The 19,035-nt window shown below is 45.1% G+C and overlaps 1 protein-coding gene and 1 long non-coding RNA gene across 8 annotated transcripts in view; one reads left to right on the top strand and one right to left on the bottom strand.

The window, feature by feature from the left end:
• The window catches only part of ATP8A2 (ATPase phospholipid transporting 8A2), a 683,532-nt gene that overhangs the window by 281,766 nt on the left and 382,731 nt on the right, over positions 1-19,035 (bottom strand). For 6 of the 7 annotated variants that reach the window (XM_083169883.1, XM_083169886.1, XM_083169885.1 and 3 more), the window contains exons 26-27: positions 17,753-17,936; positions 15,604-15,714 (exon numbers count right to left, since the gene is read on the bottom strand). In XM_083169883.1, coding sequence (XP_083026009.1) covers positions 15,604-15,714; positions 17,753-17,936 — 295 coding nt within the window. Of the gene's footprint in view, positions 1-12,137; positions 12,274-15,603; positions 15,715-17,752; positions 17,937-19,035 lie in introns of those variants that run through there. The other variant, XM_083169890.1, reaches the window with a different exon arrangement.
• LOC146057988 (uncharacterized) overlaps positions 1,685-19,035 on the top strand; it is a 41,029-nt gene continuing 23,678 nt past the window's right edge. Inside the window, exon 1 of the long non-coding RNA XR_014469809.1 lies at positions 1,685-1,922. This is a non-coding gene — a long non-coding RNA (uncharacterized LOC146057988). The remainder of the gene's footprint in view (positions 1,923-19,035) is intronic.

The following is a 19,035-nucleotide window of genomic DNA, read 5'->3' as shown; positions in this document are numbered from 1 at the left end:
TAAACTGTGTGTACCCCACCCGTATATGTTATATGTCATTTTTTTATAAATTTCGCAGCATTTTAAGTATGTACTAATAAAAGTTAATTTTTAATATTCTCTTCGAGGTGCACCTTATCAAGGACATTCTTTCCTTCTCTGTAAATCTTGATATAAAAAATAAAAACCCTTTTCTTTTTTTGTTGGTTATACACAGAGCGCTAATTACTATTACACATTATACCACTCATCGTAATGCCCATTAAACATTTTAATAAATGCTGTAATGCCAATTACACATAAGGCCACACACTGTAATGCCCACTACACATTGTCCCACACATCATGATGCCCATTACATAATATATAGCAAACCATCATGCCCATTACATATTATGTAATAAATGCTGCTTACCTACATGCTCATTGCTCTTGATGCCGGGGGCTTATGTTTGATGCCAAGGAGGCTTAGGCTTCATGCTTGTTGCCAAGGGGGAGTGCAGGGCACGTTGCCAAGGGGGAATTAAATGCTGATTGCAAAGGGGGGGGGGGGGGGGGTTGCTCGTTGCCAAGGGGGGAGAAAATGCTCATTGTCAAGGGGGAGGGAATTGCTCGTTGTCAAGGGGGAGCCGCCGGACGCACACAATTGTGAGGCGGCTGCCAGAGCACAAGCTCCTATTGGCTCGCGGCCGTCCACTCCAGACTAGGGAGAATTGATAACAGGGAGAGACTAGGCTGCTGCTGCCGCTGCTTTGAGTATATGGCAGAGTGGGCAGAAACTAGATCCAGCCGGGCAGCGCACAGACAGCTCACTGCCAGGTTCTCAATTCGGTACATGTTTAATTTGCCGGTACAGACCGTAAAAAAACGGTACTGTACCGGCAAATTCGGTACTGTTGGAGAGTGTGATATTTATGATGGATGCAGGATGTATAGTGAATATGAGCCACAGGGTCCAGGGTGGCCCACACGGCACACTCTGCGCCCATTTCTTGAATACTTTCCCCTCCAGAGCCCCACTTCAATCACCAGGAAAAAGGTGTGGTGGACATTTTACGCATTCGCAGCAGAAAAATGACTGGGAAAATAGCTGCCGCTCCATTTCCCCTGAGACCTACGCATGTGCTCTACACTCCACACTAGGGTCTTCTGGTGACCCTAATGATCGGAGAGCTCTGCCCTGAGTCTCGGACAGAGACTGCACAGACCCCTCCTCCATTAATACTCATTGTTTGACTTGCATTTAACAGATACTGTAAGAATGAATTGCTGGTTGGTTGTTAGGAGTTGCACTATATTTTCCGGCTTGTGCAATGCTGGTAAATAACTCAGCATGTGCCCTATTTATTGCTTCAGCCTAGTGGTTGTGCTTTCAAGTTCATGTTTGCTGTCACACTTTCTCCGACTGTGGGAACCACACAATATTTATTTCATCACTTATGAAATATGTCTTATTTGTGTGCCATGTGTTTGAGATCAGAACTACAAAGGCCACCATGCAACACCCTCCAAGAGATTGATGATGAAGTAATTGGTTTACGACACTCTAACACCTGTTCCTTGCAGCTGCATAGATGACTGAGCCTCTCCTGTCTGCTCTGTCTTACAGATGTGTGACTCCAATTTAAGTCTGCAATGGAAATAAAGAACTGTGACAGGGAATTGCAAACATCCCATACACAGCTTGTGCATTAAGATTCCATCCCCAACTCTGCAGCTTATTATGCAAATGACATGCAGATGATCTGTCACACAACATTCTACTAGAGAACCATTGCCAGGCCTGGCCAATCAAAGGCTCTGCAGTAGAAATGAAGTGGGAGAGTTTATGTATTCCACTTGAATACACTCTCACAATGGTTATTTGCCTTCTCATCAGGAATTAAGTATACGACGGCACCATTGCTTTCATGAAATGACTAGAGGAGCATAGTACAAAAAATGTGAGTGCCCCGAACTATCTGTAAGTAGATCTACATTTTGGCCCTTATTCTGGTTCACTCGCAAAGGCAAATTCCTTCTCAAATGGACAAAACCATGTGCACTGCAGGTGGGGCAGATGTAACTTGTGCAGAGAGAATTATATTGGGTGGGGTTTTACTTCAAAGCGAGATTTATAATTGAGGGTAAAAATAAAGCAGTCAGTATTTTCCCTGCACAGAAACAAAATAACTTCCCCAAATCTAACTCTCTCTGCACAAGTTACATCTGCCCCACCTGCAGTGCAACATGGTTTTGTTCATTTGAGAAGAAATTTGCCTTTGCGAGTGAACCAGAATAAGGGCCTTTATGAAGAAGTATTTTGCGTTCTATCATTTTTCAGATCTGCAGTACATACACGTTCCAATGTTTTGTATCTGGTGTATACATACAAAATGCGCCAGTAGTTTTCTTTATACTTAATTCAAATGAAGCTGGCTACATGGGGCTTTGTAGTTCATGCCCAATAAAAGCAGCTACCTGCTATATTATGCTTAGCTGGCATGTCATCTGCATGACTTTAAAGTCTTGGATTGCTTCAGCTGGCGAGGAGCCAAAGACTGGCAGTCATTACCCCTGGCACACCCCAATGAATGAATAACAGTGGCATAAATACGGGCAGGTGGGCACAGAACACTGCAGCTGATAATCTGTCAGTGTTTATTGCGGTATGGCATGCAGTCATATTACCGACAGTCAAAATACCTATGATCAGAATACCGACCACCTTTGGCCAATAGTTAAAATACAGTCACGTTTACAATGTCCACATTCATTATGCCGACAGGGTCAAAATGCAGACCCTGCCAAAATGCTGACATCTATAAAGTCGACATCAGTTTTTCATCTTTTTTTGCTTTGAAAAAGTGGGCAAAGAGTTAGATTAAGCGAGCGGAGTGAGCCATCGCAGGAGAAGCCGTACACTTATACAGTGCCCATGTCGATCTATGTCGATATAGACAATAAAAAGCTCATTAAAAAAACCATGTTGACTTTTTTATTTTGACGATGTTAGCATTTTGACCATGTCGGCATTCTGAATGTGTCTGTATTTTGACTGTCGGATAATGGTGATCGGAATTTTGAAGCACAAGTAATCCTAGTTTGGCTAACTTCTCTTTGTAGTTTAAGGACTCCATCCCTCAATGAATGGTGCAACCAGTGCTAATTTTCTGCCGGAATGCCGTTCCTGAAGTTCAGATGAAAAATGACATCATCAGGAAAGGCGTTCCGGAACCTCTAGTAACCAGCAGCCCAGCGAACTGAGGCTGAGCTGCCCGGCCGGATGCAGGGTGTTCCTGTGGAACTGCGGGGGTGTCTCCATTGCCCAGGTCAGCCCCCGCCTCCGAGTCTATGGTGCAATGCGGTGACCTTACGCAGCGCGCACTCTCACCCGCCTGTATGCCTCAGAGGCAGTCAGCACAATGGCACTTGGCTGACTGAACTGAATGCCGAGCAGGAGCCAGCCACAGCCAGTGTTCCTCCTAGGCGGAAGGAAGAAGATTGGCGAGGGAATTTTTGGTACTTGTTTCCTATCTGGGCACCCGCTAAGTTAATTGCGCACCATGCTATTCTCCGTAGAGAAATCTGATCGCATCGTACACACACGATATTGAACGATGCGATGCGATCCGATTCGATTTCCCATAGGAAACAATGTGAAATGGCTCAATTTAGCCAAATTATCATAGGAACAATAGTAAATGGGCCCCAAACACCCCTGAACATTGAAATGTCCCCCCAAAAGTAGTTGACGCCACCCCGCCATCAACGTGAACCCGAAGCGTGGCGAGCGCAGCGAGCCCGCGAGGGGCGGCGGTACGCGTCCTCCAACCTTTTCATGCCCTACTATCCACTAGGGCGTGGAGTGAGAATAGAATAGTGTGGCGAGCGCAGCGAGCCACCGAGCCCGAAGCGTGGCGAGCGCAGCGAGCCCCGCGAGGGGACGCGAATACCTTCACAGGTAAACGCGTCCCTTCGCGGGCTTCCCAGGTGTCCGCGTCGCCATGGACACCTGGGAAGCCCGCGAGGGGACGCGTATAACTGTGAAGGTATCCGCGTCCCCTCGCGGGGCTCGCTGCGCTCGCCACGCTTCGGGCTCGGTGGCTCGCTGCGCTCGCCACACTATTCTATTCTCACTCCACGCCCTAGTGGATAGTAGGGCATGAAAAGGTCGGAGGACGCATACCGCCGCCCCTCGCGGGCTCGCTCCGCTCGCCACGCTTCGGGTTCACGTTGATGGCGGGGTGGCGTCAACTACTTTTGGGGGGACATTTCAATGTTCAGGGGTGTTTTGGGCCCATTTACTATTGTTCCTATGATAATTTGGCTAAATTGAGCCATTTCACATTGTTTCCTATGGGAAATCGAATCGGATTGCATTGCATCGTTCAATATCGTGTATGTGTACGATGCGATGCGATCCGATTTCATTACGGTGCCGTACGTAGAAAACCTGGGCGCCCAGATAGGAAACAAGTACCGAATTTTTTTTTATATAAAATCGTGAAGGATCAAAGATGCTCAGTAGTGACCCCGTTGCCCAGTGTTGCTATAACTGCCAAGGAGCAGCGCCAGTTCAAGACCAAGTGGAGCCCAGTGTGAGAATTTCCTCCCCACCCCACCTCATACACTTTCTGCCCCCCATAGCTTCACACATGTGTTGCTCCATATCCTCAAACTGCCCCATTGCATTCTATGCCCACCCTCACGTCCCTGACCCCACATGACACTTTCCTCTCCAGTCTGTGCCTCACATGCCTTCTTTTCACCAAGCTATGCTTCAAATTAATTGTTTGATTCCACTTCACCTCTCTGCGCCTCATATGTCCCCTTTTCACCAACCTAACCCAACACATCACTTTCCTCCCCAGTCTGTACCTCAAATGCCCCCTCTACATCAATCCATCCCTCTCCTAAACTGCCTGACCCCACATGCCCCACCCCCACAAAATCTCCGCCCACTCTGCTTCTTCCCAGAGAGGTGCTTAACCTATTTTTCTACAAATCGATTAGTACGCCTAGTTCCTTCTTCAGTCTCAACTCTCTTAGGTCTACCCCATTTAATATGCAGGTTGCCTGCCGGCTGTATTTCCCCAGGCAAATTACCTAACATTTGTCTGTGTTGATTCGCATATTCAATTCATGCCATCTTATCTAAATCCTTCTGTAATAAGGAGGCATTCGCCTCCATTTTGTTCACCCTGCCCAATTTGGTGTCATCCATAACTCAGTTAGGAAACTTACAACACACATTGCAATTTCTACAGTTACTTAATTACTAAAGTGCTATGTTTTATTTATTCATATGTCATGGAATGGGCTGCTCACAGTGTTTAATTGTTAACATCTTAAGATGAAATCTCTTTCATGAGATTAAAGAAAGGGACGTGGAATCCAAGTCTGTGGAGTGACATGAGGAACTGCTGCAAGGTTTGGGGCAAATAATATACATACTGTATATACGCGTACTACTACATGTGCTATTAGACAAAACACCATAAGAAGATACTGTGTATTTCTCCAGAAAAATAGAAAAATAAACGAGTGGCTGGCTATAGACTTGCAGAGCCATAATATTACAAATTCTTTTCCGTACATTCTTTCTGGACCACCCATGTCAGTGCTTCTGGAAATTCTTACTGGGCCTGGGAAAAATAATCCCATTTTTCACATACTGTGGGATTGATATCCTTAAAGAGAATGGACATTTGTTTACAAAACAATTGTTAATAACATAATAAAAAAAAATAAAAAATAAAATATATATATATACTAGGTGATTCATCGCGCCCTACGGGCGCTCTTCACACCGTCGTAAGGGCTGCGCCCCCTTAATTTGTGAACATTTGTATATGAGAAAGATGGTTAGAATTGTATGAAAGATGGCCTGTATTGCAACTTGAGTTATAGGTGAAATGTGTTAAATAGAGAGCATATGATTTGGAAGGGGGTGTGTATTGTTTTGTTTAATTAAAAAGCGGTTACAGAGTAAGATGTACATTGATAGTGTGGATGGTACAGTGACATTTGTGGGTGTGGGGGGGGGGGGGGCTGTGTGTGCATGTTGTTTAGGTGTGTGGTGTGTGTGTGTGTGCAATAGTATAGTAGGGTGTTTTTGAGTCAGCGGCTCCCCACTGGCGGAGGTCACGACACAGGAAAACAGGAGGCTGGGTAGTGATAGGGGTGTGTGGACATAAGGGGGACTAAAGAGGAGGGTGGGAGATACTGTGCAGCTTCTGCCAGTGGGTAAGGGTCCAGTGTGGCAGTACAGGAGTACAGGATGGTGGCCCTGAGTCAGTGTCTCCTCCTACTGGGTGGGAGTTAGGGTACATGAGAGCAGGAGGCTGGGCTATGAGGCATGATAGGGGCATGTGGGCAAAACAAAGTCAGCGACTCCCCAGTGGTGGAAGTTACGGTTCAGGAGAGCAGGAAGCTGGGTAGTGATAGGGGTGTGTGAGTATACGGGGGACTAAAGAGGGGCTTAGGGGTGCCGTGAATTGTGGGAGGGGCGTGGTGGGTGCCGTGAAACAAGGGAGGGAGGGGGCGCAGGTGTCCGCGGATCGCGGGAGAGGGTCCGCAAAGCGTGGGAGGGGACGTGAATTGCGGGAGGGGGGGGTTGCAAATTGCGGGAGGGGGGTGTGTGCGGGGGGTGACGTGAATCGTGGGGGGGGGGGTGCGCGGGGCGCGATAAATCACCTAGTTGGTTATATATTTTTGTAGAAGGATGGTAGGATGTTGCTGTCATTCAGAATGCATTTACATAAACAGTAATAGTAGCAGTAAAAGATCTGACTTAAAACACCTACAGTAAAACAGAACAGGTGTTATATATTATACAAAGAATTGGTTGATGATGTGTAGGTTGACGTGCACATAATTGTCACTGTAAAAAAATTGCTACAAGAAAAAATCAACACAGAAAGGTCAACACATGTAAATGTTGACATAAGTGTGGCACTTAATTGGTGTCCATGTCGACACATGAGAATGAATATGAAAACATTCAAAAAAGAAAAATAAATCTTCAAAAACTCATGTCAACCTTTTTCATTGTCGACCATAGCCGTCAGTGTTTTGCATGTGCCATTTAATCCTGGGGTTGCCGTGAATCGCGAGCGGGGGTGGGGGGGAGGAGGTGAGGTGTGTCCGCGAATCACGGGAGGAGGGGTCGTGGGTGGATGCCGTGAATTGCGGGACGGGGGGTCACGGGGGGGTGTGGGTGCCGCGAATCGTGGGAGGGGGGGACGCGGGGGGTTGCAGTGAATCGTAAGAGGGTGGGTCGCAGGGGCGGGGGGTTGCCGCAATGACAGGGGGGGGAATCGCGGTAGGGGGGGTCGCGGGGGGTGGGGGGTACCGCGAGGAAGGAGGGGCCTAGGGGGTGGGCCCAAATCGTGGGAGGGGGGGGTCGCGGGGTGCCACGAATCGCAGGAGGGGGTGTGTCACGGGGTGGGGGCGCAAATCGCGGGAGTCGCCGCAAATTGGGGGGGTGTGCTGTAAATCGCGGGAGGGGGGTCGCCGGGGGGTGCCGTCAATCGCCACAAGAAAAAATCAACACAGAAAGGTCAACACATGTAAATGTTGACATAAGTGTGGCACTTCATTGGTGTCCATGTCGACACATGAGAATGAATATGAAAACATTGAAAAAGTGAAAAATAAATCTTCAAAAACTCATGTCAACCTTTTTTCATTGTCGACCATAGCCATGTCAGTGTTTTGCATGTGCCATTTAATCGTGGGGTTGCCGTGAATGGGGAAGGGGGGGGGAGGGACACATTGCTCTGTTTCTGGACTTTCTTCTTAATTTATGGATTACCATCACCTGTGCTTAAACACCTTTCTTATCAATTACCCTGTTTAAAACAGGTGATGACAATCATAAATTAAGATGGAAGTCCACAAACAGAGCATTCTGTCCCTCCTGGAGAGGGTCATGTTGGGAGGTATGGAGGTGTGGGGCGCTCACCTGGTGTGTCTGGTGAGTAGCTGTGTCTTTGCTGTGTAACATGGAGAGGCAGACCCTGGCAGTCTGGCACTGTGGGCTCACTGGGCTGCTTCTCTGTCGTGTGAGTCAGTCATGTGAGTCAGAGGCTCCACCCAGCGTTACAGCTTCAGGCACACTTTGAGTGACAGATGTAGCCAAATATATAAGAGATATATATTATTGCAGGCGTCTCCGGAAGCACCATCTTATTTTACAGGGTCATCTTATTTAAACCTAGTCATTGCCATGTAGTTTATACTTGCTGTGGATTCATGATTTCTTGGGGCAGTTCCCCACTACCATGAAAGAGTGGCTACATCCTGGGACTTCTCTAGCAGGCAGAATGAGATTAGAGCCAGGATTCACAGTTCCTAATAGAGGGGTGGGACTAAATGGCACAAAGTCATGTTTTTTAGCCCCGCCTCCTCCCCATGTACGGGAGAACTGAGACATTTTGCAGTGACGGGGGCTGGGCCTAGAGTCATGACAGCCCAGGCCCCACCACCTGAAGTGTCCTGCAGTGTCTCTTCTCTGGGCTTCTCCCATAAAATTAGGTAAGTACAGATAGAGCCATCCTCATCTAGCCCTATAATAGGATTAAGGGGCGGTATGTACTAAAGGGAAAATGCGGTAAAACAGGGGTTTTACCGCATTTCCTATGTACCATTACCAGTCCCCCTTGTCTCCGCCAGGCAGGGCATCAACACCCTATGGGCTTCTATCGCCGCCTGCCATCCGCGCGACCCCCCCCTCCTGTCCTCCATCGATCTCCTCCTCCCCCAGCAGGTGTCACAGCCGGGAGGACATCCGGCTGCAGGGGGGAGGAGGAGACGCTGACAGCCACCGGGATGTGACGGAGACCCCCGCACACCACATTACAGGTATCGCGGGGGTCTCAGTCACTGCAACCCGATGCTAGCCGCATATGTTAGTACATATGCGGTAGCATCGCGGCGGCTGGGCGGTGAGGGGTGGCGATGTATATTAATACATCCCGCCCTAAGTGAGCCAGAGCTGTCATATTTAAGCCTCTGCTAATCCCATACTGTATTGTTCTATGTATTGCAGCTGAGAACAATAGATGAAAGGAAAGACTTGGTGACCCATGGCTCACCATGGCTCTCCAGAGAAGGCTAGTTGAAGAAGGCTCCATCTTTATAGCAGCTGGATCAAACAAAAAGAATGTCACCAAGGTTACTTATGACAGGGGAAGCAGGATTCCCTGGGAAGAATATTTTTAGTGCAAAAAGTTGCCCATAGAGGGAATATGAGCTGTACAATATGAAAACAGCATGAAAATGGACATTTTATTGCTGTGTCATCACAATGTACAGTAACACAATGAAGGTTCATTACCTTTTAGTTGAGTTATTATTTTGTCCGTCCACTTTCACATCGCACAGCACCATGTTTACACAATCGGTAACTTTTAGCGCACTTTTTTTTACATTTGTGAGCATAATCCTTCTGCCCTTGTTTTAATTAGTCTAGCGACAGAATTTGGTGAAATTTTAATTTTACATCAAGCCACAGATGAATAAGGGCAGTTAATGCCCAGCATACAGGGTGGCCATAATTAGTGTCTGCTAAGAAACAAGCTTTGCTGTGCGTAGAATGAATTCCAATAAATTAGTGAAGCCATTTGTAAGATAAATGACTAATCTATTTAATTAACACATTTTACACAGTGTCAAATATAGCAAAATTAAAATACAAAGCTAGGAGTTAAATATTTTGCATAAGGCATAGAATATTGCACAGTGCATAGATAGATAGATAGATAGATAGATAGATAGATAGATAATACACCATGAAACAAGCCCTAAACCTAATAAAATGTACTCAGATATTCTAAATTTCCCTAATAAGCAACCTGTGCTAGCTCTACAGCAGGTGTGAGCAGATATAGGATTTATTGCCTATTATACTGTAAATAACATATTACAGGTCTTGCTTGTAAGCTCAGCTGTTGCCGCCCCCCCCCCCCCCCCCCCCCCCCATTTGCTACTATGCATTTTGTTCTATGCTGTATATTGTATTCTTAAAATTGTTTAACATATCTCCTATAATAGGTGCCGATTTATGTTTTTGCTGGTGGGTGCTCAAGCCAAAAATATAGAGGAGTGGCTTCATCGGGAAGGGGTGTGGCCACAAAAAAATACCAATTTATATTATGGAGCACAGTTGTCTCCAATATTCAAATTACGGCAACAGAGTTCCACATACATAAATGCCCCCACAGTGCAGGTACATAAATGCCCCCACAGTGCAGGTACTCCACGAACAGAATACACTCTTCCCGGCATACTGTTACCTAGGTGGCGGGTGATGTGGGTGCTTCAGCCACAAGTTAGCAAGTTAATATGGCGGCCCAGCAGCGGGACTCAGGCCCGTGGGTGCTCATCAATTTCCGTGGGTGCTCGGCCCCTTGAGCACCCACAGATTTGGCACCTATGTCTCCTATTAGCAATGCCAACGTTGCTTTGCATTCCTGTGCCAGCTCTCAAAATGCCCAAAGTCTCTCAAAATGCTTCCGTATAGCAAAGTCTGTTCAGCACTCGGATTGGTGGATAGCTGCAGCCAGCCACCAATCAACATGCTGACTTTGAGAGCCATTCATTGTCTGACTGCAGGCTAGGAGACAGGTAGGGGGACCTGGACTGCTGCCCAGTGTGTCACTACTAATCTATGCACAGTGCACACACATCATGACTATTCTATAAGTAAATTCTACAAGACCATTTCACAGTATACATAAATTGGTGATAACATATTTGTTTTGTTGTTGCATTAGGCAGAGATATAAAATTGTTGTCATTGCCATATTTACCAGTTACAACTGAAATGCCTAAATATGTCGACGTACATGTACAAAGTGCTAACTGAGAGAATACACACTGGGTCTAGTTCCGATAAGTTGCCAACAGTTGAGCTTTCAGTTCCTATCTTGTATCAGTGTTTTTAGCCTTTGGCCTCTTCCCAAAATAATCTGCATTCTGACTTTTTAAAAGTGGCTCAGAATCCTATGGATTTGCAGGAAAGGTAATGAAATAAGATACAACATAGTCTCCCAAAGTAAAGTCTATAAAGTAGTAGAAAGTCACAAAAAATTACAGGGAAAGTAATGCACTGACTTGGACTTTCCCTAATTAATTTAAAGTGTTTTTTTTTTTTTAATTTAAGACAATGAGCTGACCTAAGCCCAATACACACTACTAGATGATATATCTCGTTAGCGATGTTAACGAGATATCATTCACATTGTCCAGTGTTTACGCTCAATATCATTAACGCTATGCACTCCCACTAGTAGTTAATGATAACTTGGGTTGACATAGGGGCAGGAAGTGGTGTGAGACAGTGGGAACTACACTGTGGATGGGGGCTTGACAGCTCATTTGTGTGATTGCCGCCAGCCCCCCTGCTGTGTATATGACCAGCACTGTACAGTGGGGGTGTGGCTACATTGACTCAAATTGACAAATCACGTCTTCAGCTCCCGGACTGTCCACTTTCACGCTCCCACAGATGGCTGCAGGTGGTGCAGAGAAATGCGGGTGATGGAGGACAGCTCTGGGGGACTTGGCCACTATCAAGGGGGGTTGGTTTAAAGTGGGAATATTTGCCTGTAGCCACTACAAACCCTCCCTTCTCAGGGTCCTGAGTTTCAGAGGGGCCCTAAGAATTTAGGGACAGTAGCAGATTTACCATTAGGAAACCAGGGCCTCTGGAGATGTGATTCCTCTTGGCCAATGAGAAAGTGAGAAGAGAAGAGTGACGCGAACTGCGACCTATGGGGCACCGAGTTATAGGCAGTGTGGGCGTGGCCTAAAGGAGCCTTTCTCATATACTGTATATACCGGGGGGGGTAAGATATCAGTGTGCAGACCCCAAGGTTTCTGTTGCCGGCCCTGTATATACCTGTAAGTAACGTGCTTACAACTGCTCTAAGCCCAAGTACAGCCCTGCCAGTCCCTCTTAGTTACACCGCCGCATTCACTTCACATATATCATCCGCAAAAAAGGCAAAATAAACACAGACCTGCTCCTGCCAGGAGGTTCCGCAATTCATCCATGCTAAATGAACACTTCACAGCTAGCGGGTATTCACAACAGGAAGCAATTCTAAACAATACGCACACGTGAAAATAAAGGGTGCAGTCTGTTTATTTTTCTACAAGAAATTCAACAGAAGTACTGATTTTATCCTATGCCTGGAAGTGCCGCTCTTCCTGTTATAGGACATCTGCTGAGCCAGTATGTGCATTGGACCCCATGAGCCTTGCCCTGTGTTCCGTTGCACCTACTTTGACTTTGACAAAACAAACCTGAGGTAAAAAATGATTTTGTCTTTAGTTTTCCATCTTGCAAACTTATGATGGAATGAAGTTTACATTTTTCTTAACCCCTTCCTGACAGAGCCAGTTTTTGCGTTCCTGACAGAGCCCTTTTTTTCAAATCTGACATGTATCACTTAAGTGGGGATAACTTTTTTTTGCTTTTACTTATCCCAGTGATTTTGAGATTGTTTTCTCGTGACACATTGTACTTCAAATTAGTGGTAAATTTGGGTCGATACAGTCTGTGTTTTTTTGTGAAAAATACCAAAATGTCGTGAAAAAATGGAAAATTTTGCAATTTGCAAAATGTCACATTTTCTGCTTGTGAGACAAATAAACATACCACTCAAAATAGTTAATAACTAACAAAGACCATATGTCTACTTTATGTTGCAATCATTATTTCAACCTCCTTTTCATTTTTTTGGACACTAGGAGGCTTCAAATATGAATAGCAAATTCTCAAATTTTCAAGAAAATTTCAAACACTGATTTTTTTAGGGACCAGTTCAGTTCTGATGTGACTTTGAGGGACTTGTATGTGAGACACCCCCATAAATGATGCCATTTCAAAAACTGCACCCCTCACAGTATTCAAAACAGCATTTTGGAAGTTTGTTAACCCTTTATGTGTTTCACAGGAATTAAAACAAAGTGTCGGTGAAATTTCAAAATTTCTTTTTTTTTTGCAGAGTTTCAATTTTAATACATTTTTCTAACGAATACAGTAGATTTTACTAGAGAAATGTGACTAAAAATTTATTTAATTTTTCATTTTCACAGCTCAGTTGTATCAAAATTGGTGAAACCCCTGGGGGTTTGAAATGTACACTATACCCCCTGATGAATTCCCTGAAGGGTGTAGTTTGCAAAATGGGGTCACTTGTGGGGGGGGTTCCACTGTATGGGTGCTTCAGGGGTCATTCAACCAGAATCTGTGCTGCAAAATCCAAAAATCACTCCTTCCCTTCTGAGTACTGCCATGCACCCAACTGGTATTTTTTGGTCACATGTGAGGCATTGCCATACTCGGGAGAAATTGGGGCACAGATTTTGGGGTGCTTTGTCTCCTTCATTCCTTGTGAAAATGAAAAATTTTGAGCCAGATCTGCATTTTTGTGTAAAAAAATGTAATTTTTTACACAAAAATGCAGATCTGGCTCAAAATTTTTTATTTTCACAAAGAATGAAGGAGACAAAGCACCCCAAAATCTGTGCCCCAATTTCTCCCGAGTATGGCAATGCCTCACATGTGACCAAAAAATACCAGTTGGGTGCATGGCAGGACTCAGAAGGGAAGGAGTGATATTTGGTGGTGGAATGAATGGTGGGTGCTATGTCGCATTAGCAAGACCCCCGAAGCACCAATACAGTGGAACCCCCCCACATGTGACCCCATTTTGGTCACCAGCTTTGGAAGGGGGGCTGGCGCTGCGGCTGGTGGGGGGGTGGAAGGGGTGCTGGCGCTGCGGCAGCCGGGTGGGTGTATATATATATGTGTGTGTGTGTGTATATATATATATACACATATATACACATATATATGTGTGTATATATATATATATATATATATATATATACATATATATATATATGTGTATATATATACATATATACACATACATATATGTGTGTATATATATATACACATACACACACATATATATATATATTTATATATATATATATATATATATATATTTCAGTACATTTTTTTTTTTTTAACAGATCTCATACATGCTGCTGCTGCTGCGGCTTGCGGGGGGGGTGGGAGGGGGGAAGCGCTGCGTGCGCTGAGGCTGCCTACTGCCGGGGGAGCTGGGGGAGCTGCCGGGTGAGTGCCGGGTGGGTGGGAGGGGGGTGCTGCTCATCGGTGGTGATCGGTGCTGTACTTAACAGCACCGATCACCACCGATCCCTGTGTTACCGAGCGGCTTAGCCGCCGGTAACACAGGAAACGCTGTGAATGGCTGTTCAGATTTGAACAGCCAATCACAGCGATCGCCGACCGGGGGGGGCATCCCTGCCCCCCCTGGGCGGCGAGGGGGGATGTCTGCTGTCAGGGACAGCAGACATCTCCAAACTGTCACCGCGTCTATAGACGCGGTGACAGTTTAAATCCATGACGTACATTTATGCCATGTGTCGGGAAGTACTTCCCGACCATGACGTAAATGTACGTCAAATGTCGGGAAGGGGTTAACACATGCTGTACAGTTTTAGATGAAAAAGGACACACTAGTATAATAAAACCACAAGAGCTAAATTGCAAAAATACGATGTTATAGTTAACCCTCACCATAAGAGGGATATTATAGTTTTACAAATTTCTGTACGAATTTCTGTGGGAACACAGGCTTGAATTGATTATACAGGTTTGTTTTTAGACTGTATTGGCGCAAAAATAGACAAAAAAAAAACAGTACCTAAACAATCTTAACAATACAACAAACACAAAAAAGTGGAGGGAATTGCCAAGCTTTTGCTGGTTATACCCTATAGAAGCCTATGGTCTTCTCTCCGTAGCGTTGTAAGGGGTCAGTCACAGATCCCTCCCAGCATGCCCCGCGGCGGGAGCCATCACTCTGCGCATGCGGAGAGGGACTCCCGGGTCCCAGACCCCGAAGTCTAGGGATGGCACAGCATTGCGAAGGACAGCTCTTACCGCAGGTCCTTTCCTGTCACACTGGATAATATACCTCACAACATTTGGGGGAAGGGGTATGTCACAATGCTTCTGTTTGGATGTGGGGCATGTCTAATGGAAAAGAGACTGCCCTCCTATGTCCACCTCAAGATAGTGAAGCTCTCCAGTATCATATAGATATCAAGGCAAAAGATTTTTTTTTCAGGCTGTATTAAGTAGCTGTAAGGTCTAGTCTAGGATTTATACACGGATTTACCTTGTGTGCCGGACTGGCAACATAACTGCACAGCCCAACACCAGCCAAAGTCTAGCTATACAAACTAGCGTTTGAAGTTGAAATATAAAGAGCTGGGAAGGTCTCGTACAAGTACTTAGAGGCTTGGAACATGCGCCTACACAATATTGTGGCAGCTGTCTTTATGCACTTAATGGATTTTGTGCTTGGTGCATATCATTCAAGACAGTATGTGAATTTAGTAAGCTGAGCCATTTTTAGGGGCTGCTGTGCAAATGATGTTACAGGAAACCCGCAACTTGATAAATGCCTGTGTCATTTTCGTCTGTTATACTTGGCTTAAGTTAAGGCCAAGCGGCGGATGTCCCTCACAGCCCTGCAGACAATACGTGGTTTGCTGGCTTGATGTACTCGTTTAGTTTGCCATCAATCTTACCTCAATGATGTACAGCACCACATTCTTGTAGAAACAGTAGAGGATGCATTTGGTTACTCGATTGTAGCTCCAGGCTCCGTGGACGAGAAGAAGCTTCTCCAAATACGAAAACTAAAAACAAACAAAAAAATATATTAAATACAGTCAGGAAAACTTGATGGTGTAATGTTTCTAAGATCACTGCGCAAGTTTTGAATCTGTATGTAGGCACTGAAACAAAAACAGAAGTTCTATTTAGATCAGGCATGTCCAAACTGTGGCCCTCCAGCTGTTGCGAAACTACACATCCCAGCATGCCTTGCCATAGTTTTAGCATTCCCTAACAGCAAAACTGTGGTAAAGCATGATGGGAATTGTAGTTCCACAACAGCTGGAGGGCCATAGTTTGGACATGCCTGATTTACATACTGCATTACTAAAGCCACCATTTATCTAGCTATAGGATATGCACCTATTTCAAAAAATAAAAAAACTATTGTAATTTTATGTTTCATTTAGCCAATTGCGTGTAATAAACACAGACTAGAGGGTAGACTATCTCTCCATCTCTGTAGGGTCATTCTAAATCATTTGGTCTCTGGCAAATTCATAACGGGGACCAATGTTTTTATTTTAGGCATGTCAGGGTCCCTGTGCGAACGGCTTTGGCGACTTGCATAGTCACCGATCCGTTTGCACAGAGAGGTGCGGGCCGGGGGTGTGTGGTGGCGGAGTAGGGTGTTACCTATGGGAACGGCCAGCGTTTCATGGGCGTCCCCAGGGGTCAGAATGTAACACGTGAATAGCACGCCCTGTAATGCAGTCTGGGAGGTGTTAACTCCAGGCAGATAGCAGGGAATTTCTAACACACACACACACACACACACACATACACATGCTTTCTGGTGCTCATGTGGAAAGTATGCTTTGTCCATTGTCTCCAGCTGTGGTGTAACCAGGACCAAAATAGTAAACCATAAATCATTTGAACTTATTATTTTTAAGACAAATAACAGGTTTCCGTCAAATTGTGAGAAATCCGGACAAGGCAGCCCAATGAATGAGATAAATAATGGCAGCAATTGAAATGAAGCTATGTGAGGTCATAGCCGCAATTTACAGATGTGCCCTCATTGCAACTTGCAATGCCGGTGAGCGCAATGTGCCATTCCGGAACGGCACATCATTTCTATCAATTAGAATTGTATTCCCCTAAATAGATACTGCAAAAAGTATTAAAATAATATCTTCTGGAAGAAACTTGTCTGTAAGCTACGCCTGATACAGCAACACTGCCCGGCTGCTGCAATGACCAGTGGCGCCGCGGATGGCTTGCAGCTCGGCGGGTGTGTGTTCCCTGTGTGATAAGTGTACTGTCTCAGTGTACTGTGTACAGTGTACTGTGCTTGTATTATTACCTACCCGGCTGCTGCAACGACCAGTGGCGCCGCTGATTGCTGACTAGGCGCTGTGCTGCTCGGCCCTGCAAGTGATGTCTAAATGCTCTCAATGTAATGTGTATAATGTCTCAATGGAATGTATGTAATGTCTCCCCCCCCCCCCCCCCCTTTCATCCCCGCTTGATACTGCACTTAATCCACGAAAAATTCCTAGTGTGCGCAAGCACACATGGCCAGTAAAGTTGATTGATTGACTAAAATGGGTGTTACAATGCTACAATAAGGGGGGTATTGTTCAATACAACTACCATCATTGACAGTATACAGTCGGCCAACGTGGGATATAGTCTAACAATAGTTGGAGAGCATCAGGTTACTAACCCCTATCATGGCGGAGGAGGAAGCATGAAGAACACTACACTCTCCAACCTCCTGGACCTATAAATCTTTGTTGACAAAACCAAGCAACATTGTCCAAGAAAGCTATATATCACATTTATTGGGGTTGCTTAGTCCTGATCGGCGCCTCCCTCCTGCAGCTCTAAGTCCCGCACTTGCTAATGGAAATGAAATCCCTTCCAAACTTTAGGAAACTTTTCTCTGCGGCCAGATTGGGGGGAAAAAAACCCTCAGAACTTCATTAGGGCTTTCCAAAGTCCTGGCTTTGAGTTTTGGTGGCGTCGAAGATGATATCCCCACATGATTTGGTTTAGATTCAGCCTGATACCTCTGTCAGCAGTCTAGAACAGCTGTTCATTTGTGCTCCTGACCTGAGCGATGGAGTAATCGGAGGAGTTGGTGGCCTGCATGCCCTCATTCCCACTGATCCCCACTCCGATGTGTGCGGTCTGGATCATTCCAACGTCGTTGGCACCATCTCCAATAGCCAGCGTGATGGCATTTACGTGTTTCTTTACCATGTCTACAATTTCAGATTTCTGCAGCGGAGACACTCTGGAAAGCAGAAGCAAATATGTCAGTCAGCTACTGTGAAGTTACAAATCATATATGTCTTTCTAACATGACAGCTGTAAACCAGATTTAGACCGATCTGAACTGCACTTCTTGGACGCTGCTCCAGTTCAATACTTAATATGTATCGCAGATGTCAAAGAATGTGTTTATAAAACGGCAATATTAAATATTTCTACTCCATGAGGTTTCCTCGGCTGACTTTTCCCCTATAATACACATTCCATATTCTGTATTATAACTCCAGTAACATCCAAAACCAACTAGAACCTCCGCAGAAAGTGAGATGATTCCGTCTTAGAACTCTGACACGGCAGCTATGAGTTCTGCACATGATTCCATTCACTGTCAGATGTGGTAGACGAGGATACATAATCCTTGATATACTAGTAACAGGAACTATTTAATGCATGATTAAAACACATACTGAAAACTACTGAACAGGACTTAGTATACTAAGGGCCTAATTCAGGTGGGATCGCAAAAGCAAAATCTCTCTCTAATGGGCAAAACCATGTGCTCTGCAGGTGGGGCAGATGTAACAAGTGCAGAGAGAATTCGATTTGGGTGGGGTGTGTTCATACCGAAATCTATATTGCAGTGTAAGAATAAAGCAGCCAGTATTTACCCTGCACAGAAACAAACTAACTCCCCCAAAACTAACTCTCTCTTCAAATGTTACATCAGCCCCACCTACAGTGCACATGGTTTTGTCCATTAAAGGAGGAGTTTGTTTTTTTAAACCAACCTGAATCACCCCTAAATACAGTAATTATATCTGAGAATTAAAGTAACATGTAAAATAACATAAGATTAACCAACTATGGAATGTTGAATAGCAAGAGATACTGAGGCAGTTGTCTAAGGGCTGTTACTTACTGGTGTCATAACACAACCAACAAACCACATTTAAAAATATGATGCATTTCCGATGTGTACTGATACACCTAGCATCTATGCTTGGCACATTAAATAAATTGACTACCGCAATCTAGCAACATAGTTTGGTCACTCTCAATAGCTTTATGCCACAGATGTGGTTATTTGTGAACCCAGACTATGTCTAGATGCTGGGCTGTGA

The sequence above is a fragment of the Crinia signifera genome, chromosome 2 (genome assembly GCF_055691185.1).
Source record: "Crinia signifera chromosome 2, ASM5569118v1, whole genome shotgun sequence".
NCBI classification, from domain to species: domain Eukaryota; kingdom Metazoa; phylum Chordata; class Amphibia; order Anura; family Myobatrachidae; genus Crinia; species Crinia signifera.
Note: the sequence above shows the minus strand (reverse complement) of the source record. Positions and strands in the feature narration are given on the sequence as shown.